Source organism: Phalacrocorax carbo, chromosome 1 (genome assembly GCF_963921805.1).
Source record: "Phalacrocorax carbo chromosome 1, bPhaCar2.1, whole genome shotgun sequence".
Classification (NCBI taxonomy): Eukaryota; Metazoa; Chordata; class Aves; order Suliformes; family Phalacrocoracidae; genus Phalacrocorax; species Phalacrocorax carbo.
In genome coordinates this window covers 188,545,230-188,559,289 of record NC_087513.1, presented here as the reverse complement: position 1 = coordinate 188,559,289, position 14,060 = coordinate 188,545,230, and the positions used below count along the sequence as shown (strand labels likewise).

The following is a 14,060-nucleotide window of genomic DNA, read 5'->3' as shown; positions in this document are numbered from 1 at the left end:
AAGGGAGGAAAGAGAAGACAAATGCATGTAGACGGTCACTTGTCATTTGGAGGGAATTTGATCCATGTAAGGTTGAAAAAAGCAAAATTCCAGAAGGCTGGAAGTTGATAGTAAAGCGAGAAAGAGGCCTGGGTCTTAAGAGAAACACAGGTTCAGGGTCATGAAGCAGCAAACAGAAAACTGGTCCTTCATCCACAGAAGGTTTGATCGCCATGTGTTTGCAGAAAAAAAGTAGAGCAAACACTTCCAAAGCTGCTCACTGCAACAACAGCAGGATGGAGAAGGAGGGATGGAGGGTGAATGTGGTCACAGTACAGAAAAAGCCACAGCAAGCAGCAGGCAAGAACAGATCTGTGTAAGCCAGCATGAGAAGAAAGCCCACGTGCAGAAGGTAAAACAGCAGCAGCAGAAGGGAGCAGGTCCATCTGCAGCAGGACGGTGGGAGGGAGCAGGGAAGCTGCACTCCTTATATGAGAAAGCAGCAGTGAGCAATGTGCAAAGAGCAGGTTGGAGAGAAGGGCCATGCCTAGACAAAAACAGCTGCAGCCAGGAGGTGCACGCTGAGATGTCAGCAGCCAGAGTGCAGGGGAAAGGAAGGTCTGCACTGCATGTAAAGACAAGGTCTGAGAAGCACAGCCAGCGCACAGCCATGCACAGCGCAGAGCAAGAGGTTGTGCTGGGTTAAAGGGAGGGTTACAACAGTGAAAAGCAGCAGCAAATACCAAAAGAGAGATAAAAGTCAGCAGTAAGAAAGAAAAGCTTAGCATGGGCAAGAAAAGCACAAGAGAAGAGGCTGTGCATAGGGGAAAGGAGAAGTAAGGACATGGCATGAGCTGGCCTGAAAGCAAGCAGGCAGGGGAACAGCCCCAAAACGGGCAGGCTGCAGAAAGCATGGGGCAGAAACAGGTCTACAAATCCTGCTTGGCAGGCATGTTAAGTAAATTTGAAAAAAGGAAAAAAAGCAGGAACTGTTATATCATCCAGAGGGGCCACAGACTGGAAACATGGCCCCTGACAAGAAGGTGCAGTTGCAAGGAGCAGGGTGGAGAAGGCTGTGCAGAACGGGAAGCAGCAACAGCCATGCAGCAGGACCAGCCTGTGAGGGTCTGGAGGGGCCTGAGGGGGCTGGAAGCCAGGACTGCCAAGGGGAGGGAAGGGTTTCTTCAACATCCACAGGGAGTCCCAAATGGCACCATTCAAATGCCTGCACCACCCCTCCTCACGCTAGCGAAGGAGACAGTGCCTGTAGGAGGCCAATGCCCCGTGACCCACCCCAGAGTCCTGACTAACACTGTGTCACATCCCCAGTCTCTGTGTTTTGATCCCTTTCAAGAACGGGAAGATTTTGCAACTCCAGACACAGCATGGCAGCAAAACCTCCACAGAGCATGGACGTCCACCTCTGCTGCTGGTGCTTGGCCACCAGACCTGGCTGCAGACCCCTGCCAAGACCAAAGTGCAGCCTATGCATGTGCTGTCATCCTCTGTCACTATCAGACCATTCAGCAGGCATATTCATAGCCTTTGAAGATGCAATTAGTGTCCTTTAATCACTACAGCAGCTTCAGCTACTTATAATAATCACCCAACACTTTTTAAAGTAAGGCCACCACACCCAACAAAATTACATGGTCCTTTTTAATGATGGTTTTCCTTGCTGAAAGGCTTTGCCAAAACACTTATGTCATCCCCTATACCTTGGCACAGCCACGTGAGGAAGGTGTATTACAGGGATGGGACTGTGGCGGGAGTCACCCTGGACCGGGTGAGGAAGGTTCACCTCTGCTGGATCATGACATGCCTACCCAAAGGACTAAGTAGCCCTTCCTTGCATATTCTCCCAGAGACCATGGTAAACATGGGGCCCTTCCCACCTTGCTGTGTCCCAGCAGTGCTGTTGGACTCCGGTCCCAGTGACGTCCTCAGTAAGCCCAGATCCAGTGTCCTGGATGGAGGCAACTATGAGGAGCACAGAGTATCTATCTCCTGGTGCGTGGTCCAATGGAGCTGTAGCAGCCTGTGACTGACAGCAGCCTCCACAGCATCTCACTTTTGCTTCCCCAGCACCCCAGACCTCCAAGTGCAGGTCCAGCCGAGCCCAGGGAAGTGGTGCGGCAGGTGCTGCAGTCCCCTACCAACACACAGGGTGATGAGTGGAGAATCAGGGACCATGTCTCTATGGAGGGGGGGTGGGTGAGAGGTACTGTGCTGTGGAGAAGCAACAGCAAACAGTGGAGAATCTCTGCTTTGTTTTCCTCTCTTGCACAGCCAAAAACCTGCCCACTAAAATTACCCCTTGGGGCTTTGGGTGACAATTTCCAGTGGAGCTGAGGCAACCTGAGATTGTCCCTGGATTGCTGTAACTTACTCTGTGCCATGTCGTTGCTGGTCTGGACAGAGAAGCAGCCCAGAGGGGTTTGTGCAGCTCAGCATGGGCTGCTAGCATTGTTGGTAAGCTGGGCAGAGTGTGTCTTCATGCAGAAGCTCTCCTCCATCCCCATGTCCTGTCTGGCTGTGCTACAGCAGCTGTCGACTGCTCTTCCAGTGAAAGTTCCCTCCTGAATCTGAACGGCCCTTCATTGAGTCTTGTCCCTCCTGTAGCAATGAATTGGGACCTGCCTTTTCCCCTCTCTGGTTGCCATCTCCACTTACGGTACTAACAGTGGTCTGGCTTTCCTAAGCCAGCAGCGGGGGAGAGAAAAGAGAAAAAAAAGCACTTCCAACAGTACATGAGGGCCTATTTTTCCAAAACCAAACTTTTGCCCACATGTCCAGCAATGTGCAGAAAGAAGAGCACCAGTCCTAATGCTTCTTTAACCCTTGCACAGAGGGGATTACTATAGAGACAGGCCCTCACACATGCGTTTGGGGGATTCCAGGAGCCTGGGATCACCACACTTTCTTTCCACTCCAAAAACTAGGTCACTTAACACACTGCCACTACTCTTTAAATTACGGGAATACAGTTTTCATCAGCTTAAACAAGAAAAAGACCAAACTTTGAACTCTGGAAGTGAGAGAGGAAAATGGGGTAGTGGCTTAAGCACCTGAAGGCAGACACCATCCGCTGTCAGCAATCACTGTGGTTTGGACTAGAACTGAAGTGATGCCTATTTTGGGCACAAATATTCCTTCTCTTCCCCTAAAGTAAGTCCACGGTTTTCAGATAAAACCTTCTAACACATCACCTGAGAGTCCTGGCACAGAATGACCACAACTGATCAAAAACCTTCCCATGCCGAGACAGGCAGTCCAGGAAGGAGGCGTCTCCAGCTGGGACTGTGGTCAGCTGTACCGCCTCTCTAATGAGGGTCCATTAACATCAGTAGAGGCCTCTGTTGTCCAACGTTTGGCAGATGTCATCTGAACTCTTGGGGTTCTCCCACAGGACAACCCATGGAGGTTCTATCCAAGGGCCTCCTCCAATGCTCTGCAGCAGCAGCACATCTGGCACACTGCAGTGGAAGGCCATGAGAACAGCCTTCATTTTCCTTCATTTTCTTTAATTTTATGAGGGGTGGTCCCTGGGCCTTGGGTAGGCTGCCACAGTCAACTGGCTATTTTGCCATAGTGCCAAGATATACTTTCCCCCCTTCCAAAATTTTCAGCTATTTCCTTGAGGAGCTTGGCAAGAAAGGTGGTCTCATGCATATGTTGTTTTGCATAGGCAGAAGAAAAAACTTCAGCTCACCCTTCCTAGGCTGTGATTAGCCTGCAAGATTGAATCCAAGCACGCAAATGGATGAGCTAATAACAAAGGGTGCTACAGAAGAGTCAGTAGGACTATTCAGTGCAACAGCCCTTAAATATGAAACCTAGGTGTGCTCCACAATCACAAAGTTTGACAATCACAAATTTGGATATGAAGACTTGTACAGTCAGACTGCAGCAATCTTATTTAAGATTTACATATAGATTTCATCATCATTGGATATTTTGCTTCTGGTTTTACAAGCTAAGAATAAAATGCAGGCATTCTAGCTTAATTTTACAACACACCAGGCATTCATGAAAAAGCTGAAGTAAAACGCTCAAAAGCTGATGCATGTTAGCAGTGCTCTGCAAAAATCAAGATTCTCTTCATACCTTAAAATCTAAATGTTACAAAGTGATCCCCAGAGCCTCCATTTAGAGATTTAAATTATCCTCTCAAGCTTTCAAGGTATAAAACTCCAAATACATGAGTAAATACATATTTTAAAATGTATGTGAGAAATCTCAAGCTGACATATCAGGGGTTTCTATACAGAAACATAATGCTTAGCATATAATATGATACTATAAAATATTGTACCACCTCTTAGTCTAACAGCAAAAGAGTTACAAGAATAAATTGTCACATGTATTTGTTATATTTATAAGAATACCTGTCCCAAGTGCAGTTTTCTGTAGAGGTTTGACAAGGATAAATAGCAAGGTTTCTTAAAACATCACATTAGTGAATACCAGAATATAATTAGAAAAAGGTATGGATTAGCATTTTTTGACCTTTTACTATGACAGGTATTCACAGATAATCTTGAGATTACTGAAGCCGACAGTTATTGAAATATAACCAGACTAACCCCAATAGCCACAGTCCTAAATGCCTCATACCTAAAAGATGGGTTAATTTGTTTAATAATGGGTTAAATTGTTTCATTAGATACCCTGGATTATTAAAGATTAAAAATTAATACTCCTTTTCCACAAATGTGGTCTGGATTTTGGACAGTTTGCTGTCTAGGATGATATTCCAAAGGAACATCATCAGAATGATATTCCAAAAGAACATTTAAAAGGAAAAATAGAACATGAAACAGCTTTTTAGAAGTAGTCTCAGAAAGCACATTATTGATCTATTGTTAAAACCAGCATTTAACATTAGTTAAAAAAAACCAAACTACTAAAACACACAAACAAAAAATAAACACAAAAAACCCCCAACAAGCACTGTAAACGAGACTTTTCTCAATTCACACTCCTTAAGAGAACATTAACAAAAATTAATGACAATACAAACCAATTAACATGGATCATGGTTCTTACCCTGGTAACTTTTCACCAGTGTCATCTTGTTGTAATCTTCCGATAAAATGAATTCCTGAGGGAAGGGAAAGAAAAAACAAAAGAAAGAGTGCTTAGAGATGCAAAGTGTTTGAGAGTGTTCTCATTTGAATTCAGCTCCAAGGTAAGCTCTCCCTTCTTTGCAACCACGGCTCTGTCTATGCTTTTGTTAATTTTGAGAACCTCCATCTAAAAAACTAAATTACTTCACTTTTTAAAGCTGCCTAAAAAAAAAAAAAAATCACAAGTGCTTCTGAACAGAGTAGTGGAGATAAAAGAGGAACTGGTTAAAAAAAAAAAAAAAAAAGGCCAAAAAAGCTGACAGAAATGGTTGGCTATGAGCCAAGGTACCACGAAATGAGAGCCCAGAGATCTGGCAATAAACACCTATTGCTCAGGACTGCCTGGGCAGAAACCTGCATGTGCACGCAGCTATGTGTGCACACGCGTGCACGTGTGTATACACAGGTATCCGTGCATGTGCATTCACTACACCCCAACCTGAACGCTCAGGAAACTCAATATAAATATGTAAGAGCCTCTTGAGGTTGCTCAGTCCAAACTAGTTACCAACAATCCACCAGCATGGGAATACATTTCAGGTTTCTGTGCAGAAGTCTCTGAGTGCTTCAGACAAATAAAATCCCAGACTTTTTCCCCCCCCTTAATTTTATCCCACTGTTGGTTAATACTTAATTCTGGTATCTCAGAAGCAGACTTTCTTGCTTTTCTACTGCTTCCCTGTGGCTAACAAGCAGTTGTGCGTGGGATGGAGGGTGGCTTAGCACTGGCTGTGGCTGCCTGGGGAGACACGCGTGCTGTGACCCAGCTGGGCTCGCTCCTGTGGCCAGGGAAGAGCACACCTATGGGGACCGCTCTGCAGTCCTGCTGCCTTCGTGCTGCCATTTCACTGCCGATATGGCTTTTGCAGGAGGAAATTATAAAAAACAGCAGATAAGAGCATGGCAGCCTCAGCTCCTGGAAAAACCCCGTGTGGTTAAACTGACTGAGCACCTGGGTGTCCCTGCTGCTTGTTTTGAAGAAGAGAGGTTGCTCAAAGCCGGGCTGGAGTGGCCACAGCAAAACTGCAACATCTCTCTGGAGGAAACACCCAGGCAAAGGGTAGGCTCTGTGACTCCACTGCATGAATTAGCTTTCGAACTGCTGCCAGGTATCTGCATGCACACACCACATATTCAGAGAAACACAAAGGAAAAACAAGGAGTGTAAAACACATCATATTAGTTTACGGCAAACTACACTGAAACTCCCTGAGCTAATCTGACCTGGGGACGGAAGAAGTAAAACCTAACTCATTTAATCTGGAAATAGGGTGAAAATAAGAGAAGCATTATAAACACAAGGTAAGCTAAATTTTAAAGCGTACAGTTGTAAAATATTCATGTATAAGTACTGTCAAAAGGACTGTGCAACATGCAGGTGGAGAGGATTGGATTTCAGGAGCCTACAGATTTTATTTAAGGCAAACCAAACATTTAGTGCAGAAGAGCATGAGAAGACATTCTAACCACCGAAAAGCCAGTATTTGCCCACAATTTCCAAACGTGAATTAATCTGCACGGCTTTCAAGCACAAGGATTACCCTAACACATTGTATCTACTGCTTGGCATTGAGGTGGAGACGCTACAATACTCATGTGTGGAATGTCTACAGATCCCAGCTTCCAGGAAAACAACTGCGAGTTGAGGCAGCTATGTATTTTGCTGTTTCTAGGTTTCTGCTCATAAGTTAGTTATAATTATGTTCTCTTGAATTGCTCTACTTCATCTTCCTTTCCTTAATCTGCTTCACCTCCCATCAGCTTTCCCCTGGCAGCTGAGGACTACAGTAGGGAGTGTTATTTAAACAGCAGTAACAAATCAATTAAGTCAGCTGGATCTCTATACCAGGGTCACCTTAACTCTACAAACCACAGAATGTTAAAAATCTGCTATATCTCCCTAGCTACTTACAGGGGAAGTGGTTTTCATTAACCACTGCCTGAAGAATGCTAAACCACCACATGAAATGCTTTACTACAAAGCCTACTTGAAGCAAGACCCTTTGCTATGAATGCTAACTTACTGCTGTCGTTACCTAAAGGGAAATGGCTTCAATTGCTGCAACACATTCTGGGAGAATATGTCTGCCTTTCCCACCAATTTGGCTGCCCTGGCACTGACCCCAGCTTTCACGGTGGTGGCACATAGATGCTGGCGACTTCAGGTAGGAAGAAGATTGGGTTTTGCATTTTTATTTTTCTTTGCATTTTTCCCTTGATAAATGTGATGTGGCCATACTGTTCTGTGATCCAAACAGTCCCTCAGTTTCAGTGGAAGACTGAAAAGGCTTTTGAGTCTCTCCATTATAACACAGTGAATCTAACACAACTGCAGTTTGTAAGGTTTACTCAAGTATTGATTAGCTCTGTATGTTTTAATACAAACCACAGCTATGTACTATTAACATACCACTCCATCCAGAGACATAAACAAACGCAGTACAAAGTAAATGCAGTTCCATTAACCTGAATACTGGATATAATTTTTTCTCGGTTTTTTTTCCCCCGAGGACTACTTCTCATTTTCTCCTTTGAAAGCATATGATAATTTGTGATGCATTTTCTTGTTTTGCATTTTCTAATCTTTCTTCAGGTCGTTTACTCCCTGCTCCCCTTTAAACTATCACATGTTCTTCCATTGCACTAATTCCCCTCTCCCTCTCAAAGCCAAATGTACTAGTTGTGTCAATACATGGGTATTTTAGCACAGGGCACGTTGCTCAAGAAATTCATGCCCTATTGCACATACACTCTGTCATCTGCACTACAAAAGCACCGACTACATCTCTAACATTGTACCAGCAGAAACTGATTTTTTTTTTATCCTTCCATACATAGATGCTTTGCTCCTCTCAGAGCTGCTGACACTCAGCTCTCATTAGGCAGCTTTTTGGCTCTTCTTAATGAGCTAGAAAGGCTGGGGTCACCCACACAGCTCAGTCGGTGCTTGTTAACAGAACAGAGAAAGATTTCCAAGCTCTGTGCAACCCCTTTTGCACAGGAGGGGCTGGGATATATCACAGCGCTCAAGATGGCAAAAAACAAAACCCCTCCTTGCAGGGATTAAAATTTTTTTTCTGGCAAGATCACTCTTTGCTCTTCAGAGGTTTTCTAGGAGCTACTTTACCACCTTTTTTGCTGTACTGAAAATGTTAGCGATCAGTCTTGGCTGTTTCAGGGAAGCTTATTATTACAACAGTGACTTGGTACCAGGAAAGCCTTCATAAAGCAGAAAGGAGAAGTCTTAAGCACCTGAAAAGACTGTCCAATCTAGTGCTCACTGTTGTACAAAGACTCAACTATTCCTTCATGGAGCACACCTCCCTCATGCTGAAACATATACACCCACCACAAACTTCTCTTGTGCCTGAGACCTCTGTAAATCCTCACCTTGGAAATATTATCAGCATCTTGTTTCAAATTACTCTTTCTAAGGCAAGCAAAACCCATACTCAGGTGTGTGCCATTTCACAGTCCTTGGCCATGGGGACAGCTGACATGGTCCAGGGTCTAAGGAAGACCTGTGCCTTTCCAAAGCTGCAGGTGGATGCCAACTGATGCATCCCAAAAGAGCACTAGAGACCTCTGCTTAGGCAACTGAATCCATTTCTGAGAGTTAATAATCTTTATATATTAGTTATGTGTTACCCACTCACAACCTAGTTCCCATCCTGGAGAATTTACAGTTTGTACTGTGATAGACAATGACATTTTGACAGCATGTTGTGGATCTCCTTAAAGCCTTGATTTTGTCCTGTTAACACAAGTGACTGACAGCACTCTCACCACGTCCTCCAGAGAACAACAAGCCTGCTTCAGAAATGGAAGAGAATTAAGGCTCTTAAATCTACTGTCAGACCCTACCTCTTGGTCTGTTGCAAAGAAAGCTCTAGAAAATGATTACAGTGTTTTCACTTTATAAAGTACAAAACCTAGGAGAGCACAGAAACTATTATGTAGTTTTCTTGAAGGAAAAAATAGTAAACTTCCCATTGTGGCAGAGGGAAAGGGTGCACATGAGCAGGTAGAGCCTGCCTCAGTCTCAGGCATTCAAAGTGCTGTTTATGTTCAAACCTGTAAACCAACACAAGATCAAATGATGTGTAAGATGAATCTATCTTAATAAGTACCACCCCCAAAGAAGAATTTTGAAAGGGTTATTCTGGTGCCCTGGTGGCCTTGTGGCCCTGCTTGAAGTGTGTAACAGCTTCATCTAGACACAAGCACAGTCAGCAAAAAAGATCAATTTAATTCAGCTTCAGCTACCTCTAAAACTAAATCCCTCATTTAAATCTCCCCAGAAATCAGGAGAGTGATTTATGCCATTCTAAAACAGTTTCTAGGGTAAATAACACGGGTATCTCTAAAGACAATTGTCCTCTCCTCTACTCGCTACAGAACCTAATGATTAATTTTACCTAGGAAGCTAACTTTCAGGTGGATGAAATTAGGCAAGGAGTCCCATCTTTGCTGTGGAAGTCTCTTGTCTATTGCAAGTAATAGAACTTCCCTCTGCTGCTTCTTGTCGTGGTATCTTGAGAGACTTGCACTCATTAAAGCATGTTTTTCTCCACTTCAGAGCAAGGAATTTATTACCATGATAAGGTCTTTTGGCTTCCAAAAGGGACCGCAGGCAGTCCTTCAGACATAAAGTAACAGAAATGTCATTTCTCAGAAAAAAAAGTTTGCAAAGGGTAAAAAAAAAAAAAAAGACGACCATAGAAACATTTTTTTACTTCAGGTACCACTGCTCTTCAACCAAGCTGCTAGACAATCTTTTGCTCAAGAGAACAGTCTACTTGAAATATTTGTGCAGCCTTCATGTTGAGAAATTACAAAAGGTTGAAAACAATCTCTTCAACTTTGTAGAAGCAAAAATCGTCCTCCTGTTTCACAAGGAAAAGTGGCCATACAAGCTCACCTCAGGTGGCTTTGCCAATCTTTGACATCTTTCTTTGACAATAGCATTGCTGCCCCATCCTTCTCAAAATGCACCATACAAATTTCTGAGGTGCCAGGCTTATAACCAAGACCAATACAGTTTACAAAAATTTCCCAAATACCATCTTGGCTTTGCTACAGACAGCTGCCCTTATGCCAGCCTGCAAATACTCATTCAGTTATAAAGCCCACAAGGCAGAGACAACAGCAGTAAAAATCTGAAATGACAGTAAAATGATTTTAAACTGGAAAAGGAGTCTATTGATGAGGCATAGATGAAAAATACCTCTCTGACCCATGACCCTCCCACAAAGTGATATAGCTCTTTACTCATCCCACAAGAGAAATCCAATTAATAAGGTCAACTGCTACCCTCTGTCCCAGATCTAAAAGACAGACTCTTGTTTTAATACCCTGCTTCCTTTCCATGTACAGAGATGTCTCTTAGACATTGATGTACCAGATCTTTCAGCAACAGCACTGCCAGTTAGTTAGAAGTAACTCCTCTGAAGGAAGTGAGAGGAAAACAAAATCTGAACCCTAAAGTTTGGAAAAGCAGCTAGATACAGAGCAGAAATGCACCTTCTGTCTCTCAGATGATTTTTCCCCTCTTAATTGTTGCTCTCAGAAAACTTTGGTATGATATGATTAATAAGGCACTCAAATTTAATAAAACAGTGTTTTTTCTGCATTATTTTTAAAGAGATATGCAAATTAAGACAGTTTGCTGAGTTGCCTAATAAATACTGTAAACCCCACTCACTCTCTTTGTGGCAGTTGGAATAAAATTTGTAATAATCTGCCATTTTCTACATTACAACTTCAGTTCCACTAGCAGTAAAAAGTCTCTCCCAAACACTAGCAAAAATATCCTCACCACAACATCATAAATATACTTCTCAAAAGGGAAGCATTTCAACTAGAAATCTTTGGATGTACTTACTGAGATTGTACCATTGTCTAGACCTATGGACAGCCTTCTGGTTTCCGGGTTAAAAGACATGCATGAACATGGAGCTGAAAAAAATGAACATGTTGATGAAGTTAACAAAATGCGATTCTCATTTTCTTGAAGTTCTGGAAAGCCTAAAACTAGCTAACACGCTTTACAATGCTGTTCAGCATTTTGCCCCTTGCAATAGACAAGCATTTTAAAAAAAAGCATTCTTGCAATTCATTCAACCCTATCCTATTAGGGCACAGAACAATAGCTATTTCTTGCTCCAGCTCCTTCATTTTTCTTACTAGTTATCTGAAACAGGCATGTCATATAAGACCAGTGGTGGTGTTTTGATAAAAGAGGCACCTGACATTTCAGTATAAATCTGAGAGATTACCTAGCTGAATAATTTAGTTTTTTACAGTTGCCTGAACTTTACTGACAATAAAACATTGTATTATGTCAGAGGCTTGCATCCTACACCTGCAGTAAGAAAGTTAACCTGTAGGAATCAACATATCAGCAGATATTAAGTACTGCACGTCCAACTGTCCCCCACTCCAGTTTCACCACAGACAATGCTATGACAGTATCACACACTACGGTCAAAATAAAAGACTGAACTGAAAACAAGCCATTGTTTTATGACATCAATATTACTCTAATAAACATCAGGATATACTCTTAAATTGCACACAAGTCAATCATACTATGCTCCCTCAAGGACCTGGCAGGGTTCACATCAAGGGTAAAACCAGAATTTTCCTGCAAGAATTCAAGAGCTATGCTTGGTTTAATTGAGAAACTGTGAAGTTGCATTCAGAAGGCAGAGATCATTTTTACTGCTCAATACAGCTGGGAGTCCTGCTGTCCCAACAGAAAACTTCAGGAATCATTTTTCAGCAGCAATTGCCAACAGCAGCTAGGGGCAGGCATTCTTGCTCCTTCATTAGTGATGAGTCTTTTTTGAAACCATATTCTTGTTATAAATACAGAGTACAGTCAGATATGCTTTTAGTTCCGCTTTCCCTCCCACCTCTTTGTTTCTACTCTCCATTATGATTATTCACAGTGCTTTTGTTACTAGCAAGCTTGGAGTCCTCTCTTTTGCAGTATTGTGTATCTGATATATTCTCAATTTGTGTAATGTCTCACCTAGGATCAGACAGCCCGTAGCTCAGCAAATCGTCCTGGAGAGTTTAGTTGGTAGCAAAGCTATATGAGGAAGAGGAGAGTTTATGTTGACTGTTTAAAAAACTTGTTCTACCTTTAGTAGTGACTCCGCCTTGAAACATTTCCTAAAGGACAACCACCAGATGCAGAAAGCATACTAGATCCACATCCAGGCAGGCACCTCGATTTATTTCTTTCCTGGAAGGGTTGACTGAATTAAATCAAAGAAAAGGCTTCAGTTCAAGGAAACTGCCAGAAGCAACACACTTAAATTAGGGCTACTAACACTGACAAAATTGCTCTTTCCTATACCCCTCCCTCAGAAAAGGCAAACTCAAATCATGCCTTCGGATGGTGGTGCATTACTTCATATTGAGGCTTCTAGGGTTGTAGCAGAATGAGACAGGAAAACAGACAGGAGAGAAAGCAATTCTAAGCAGAATAAACAAAAAATCCTTTTAAAGGCACTTAATGCCAGAACGGGCATATTCTACATATCAGCTTTCAGACGCTAGACACTGTGCATACATTGAAAGAGCTACTTTACTCTGAAGGCAATAAACAGCTCGCAGAGAAAAAGTCTCAGGTAAATTAGCTTTTTAAAGTATGTTTTTCCCAAATAGCTTGAAATACTTCAGACACAAAAGGTGCAAGCAACTGCTTGACACGGGCTGATTACCAAAAAGTCACTTCTAAATTCCAGACCTGTGTGTATACAGTCGTGGCAGTGTATAGATACTTATTTTGCTATAGTAGTTTTCCTAAGGGAATTCTTCAGTAACACATGCTCTTGGAAAAATCATTATGTCAGCACTGAAGTTATGTCCACATTAGCTACACTAATGTAGTTTAAGTGATGCCAGTTGTAACAAGACGGCAGCAGCTTATGGTTTAGTGAAAATAAGATAACATTCAGATACTTAAGCACTTAGGCCCATCAAGAAGGGGAGAAAAAAAAGAAACAAAACAAAACCCCCCAAACCCTAAGCTTCTGAGATGCTTAAGATCCTTTTTAAATAATAGCCAAGAAAAATAACAGCACTTTGAAGGCCTGCTAGTTCAGTACCTAGCTATGATTTGGACTTCAGACTGGAAAAAGATTGACCTGAACTATTTCAGAGGACAAGCAGGATATTACTGATGCAGAAGTCTGGGTATAGTTTTTATCTTAAATACAGGGCAAACACACACTGATTTTAGCCTTTGGAAAATGGATTTTGGAGCAAAAGTCCGGTTACATACTTTATGCTCTCAACAGTGTGTCACTACTTATTAGAGGCTGACAGAAGTAGAAACAATATACAAACTTAGTACCTGAAGTTTCAGGGACCTCTAAGTGTCTGGGACCTCAAGTGCCTAAAAGTGGCATAGTTTAAGGCTGAAGTAGCATGTTTGCTTTGCAGGTTTTTTTACCCTCCTGTTGAAAGCAAAGTGGTAGCTATGAAAACCATCATAAGACAGACAGTGTACTATCTGCCTCAAAGACTAGATACTCCACTGTTCCTCACTACAATAAATCTTTTACTCCGTTCCACATCTGTGAGAGGTTTTTCTTTGGGTCTTTCTGTTTTTGTTTTTTTTTTTTGTTTTGGTTGGTTGGGTGGGTGGGTTTTTTTGCCAAAGCTTACTTCTCTTGACTACAATCCCTTTCCCTTTCATAAATTTGTATCTACTAAGTTGGGGGTTTTTGTCCTGTACACACACTGCATCTAACCATGGTTACACATCTATAATCCGTGTTGCACATGTGTAACGAAGGGTACACATCTAACCATGACGAGGGTTAACCTGCTCATCCGAGGTCTGTTGTCAATACAGTTGTTGAGACAACACTGGTGTGAAGTAGATGCATTAGCGAGGTTTCCAGCTTACCTAGTTTGCCTTAAGATATAGCAGTG

The 14,060-nt window shown here is 42.5% G+C and overlaps 1 protein-coding gene across 5 annotated transcripts in view; it reads right to left on the bottom strand.

Moving 5' to 3' along the window:
* Window positions 1-14,060, bottom strand: part of WDFY2 (WD repeat and FYVE domain containing 2) — a 78,557-nt gene that overhangs the window by 16,266 nt on the left and 48,231 nt on the right. For 2 of the 5 annotated variants that reach the window (XM_064440946.1, XM_064440944.1), the window contains exons 3-4: window positions 10,993-11,066; window positions 5,029-5,083 (exon numbers count right to left, since the gene is read on the bottom strand). In XM_064440946.1, coding sequence (XP_064297016.1) covers window positions 5,029-5,083; window positions 10,993-11,066 — 129 coding nt within the window. Of the gene's footprint in view, window positions 1-5,028; window positions 5,084-10,992; window positions 11,067-12,059; window positions 12,083-12,144; window positions 12,205-12,256; window positions 12,374-14,060 lie in introns of those variants that run through there. The other 3 variants (XM_064440948.1, XM_064440945.1, XM_064440949.1) reach the window with 3 other exon arrangements.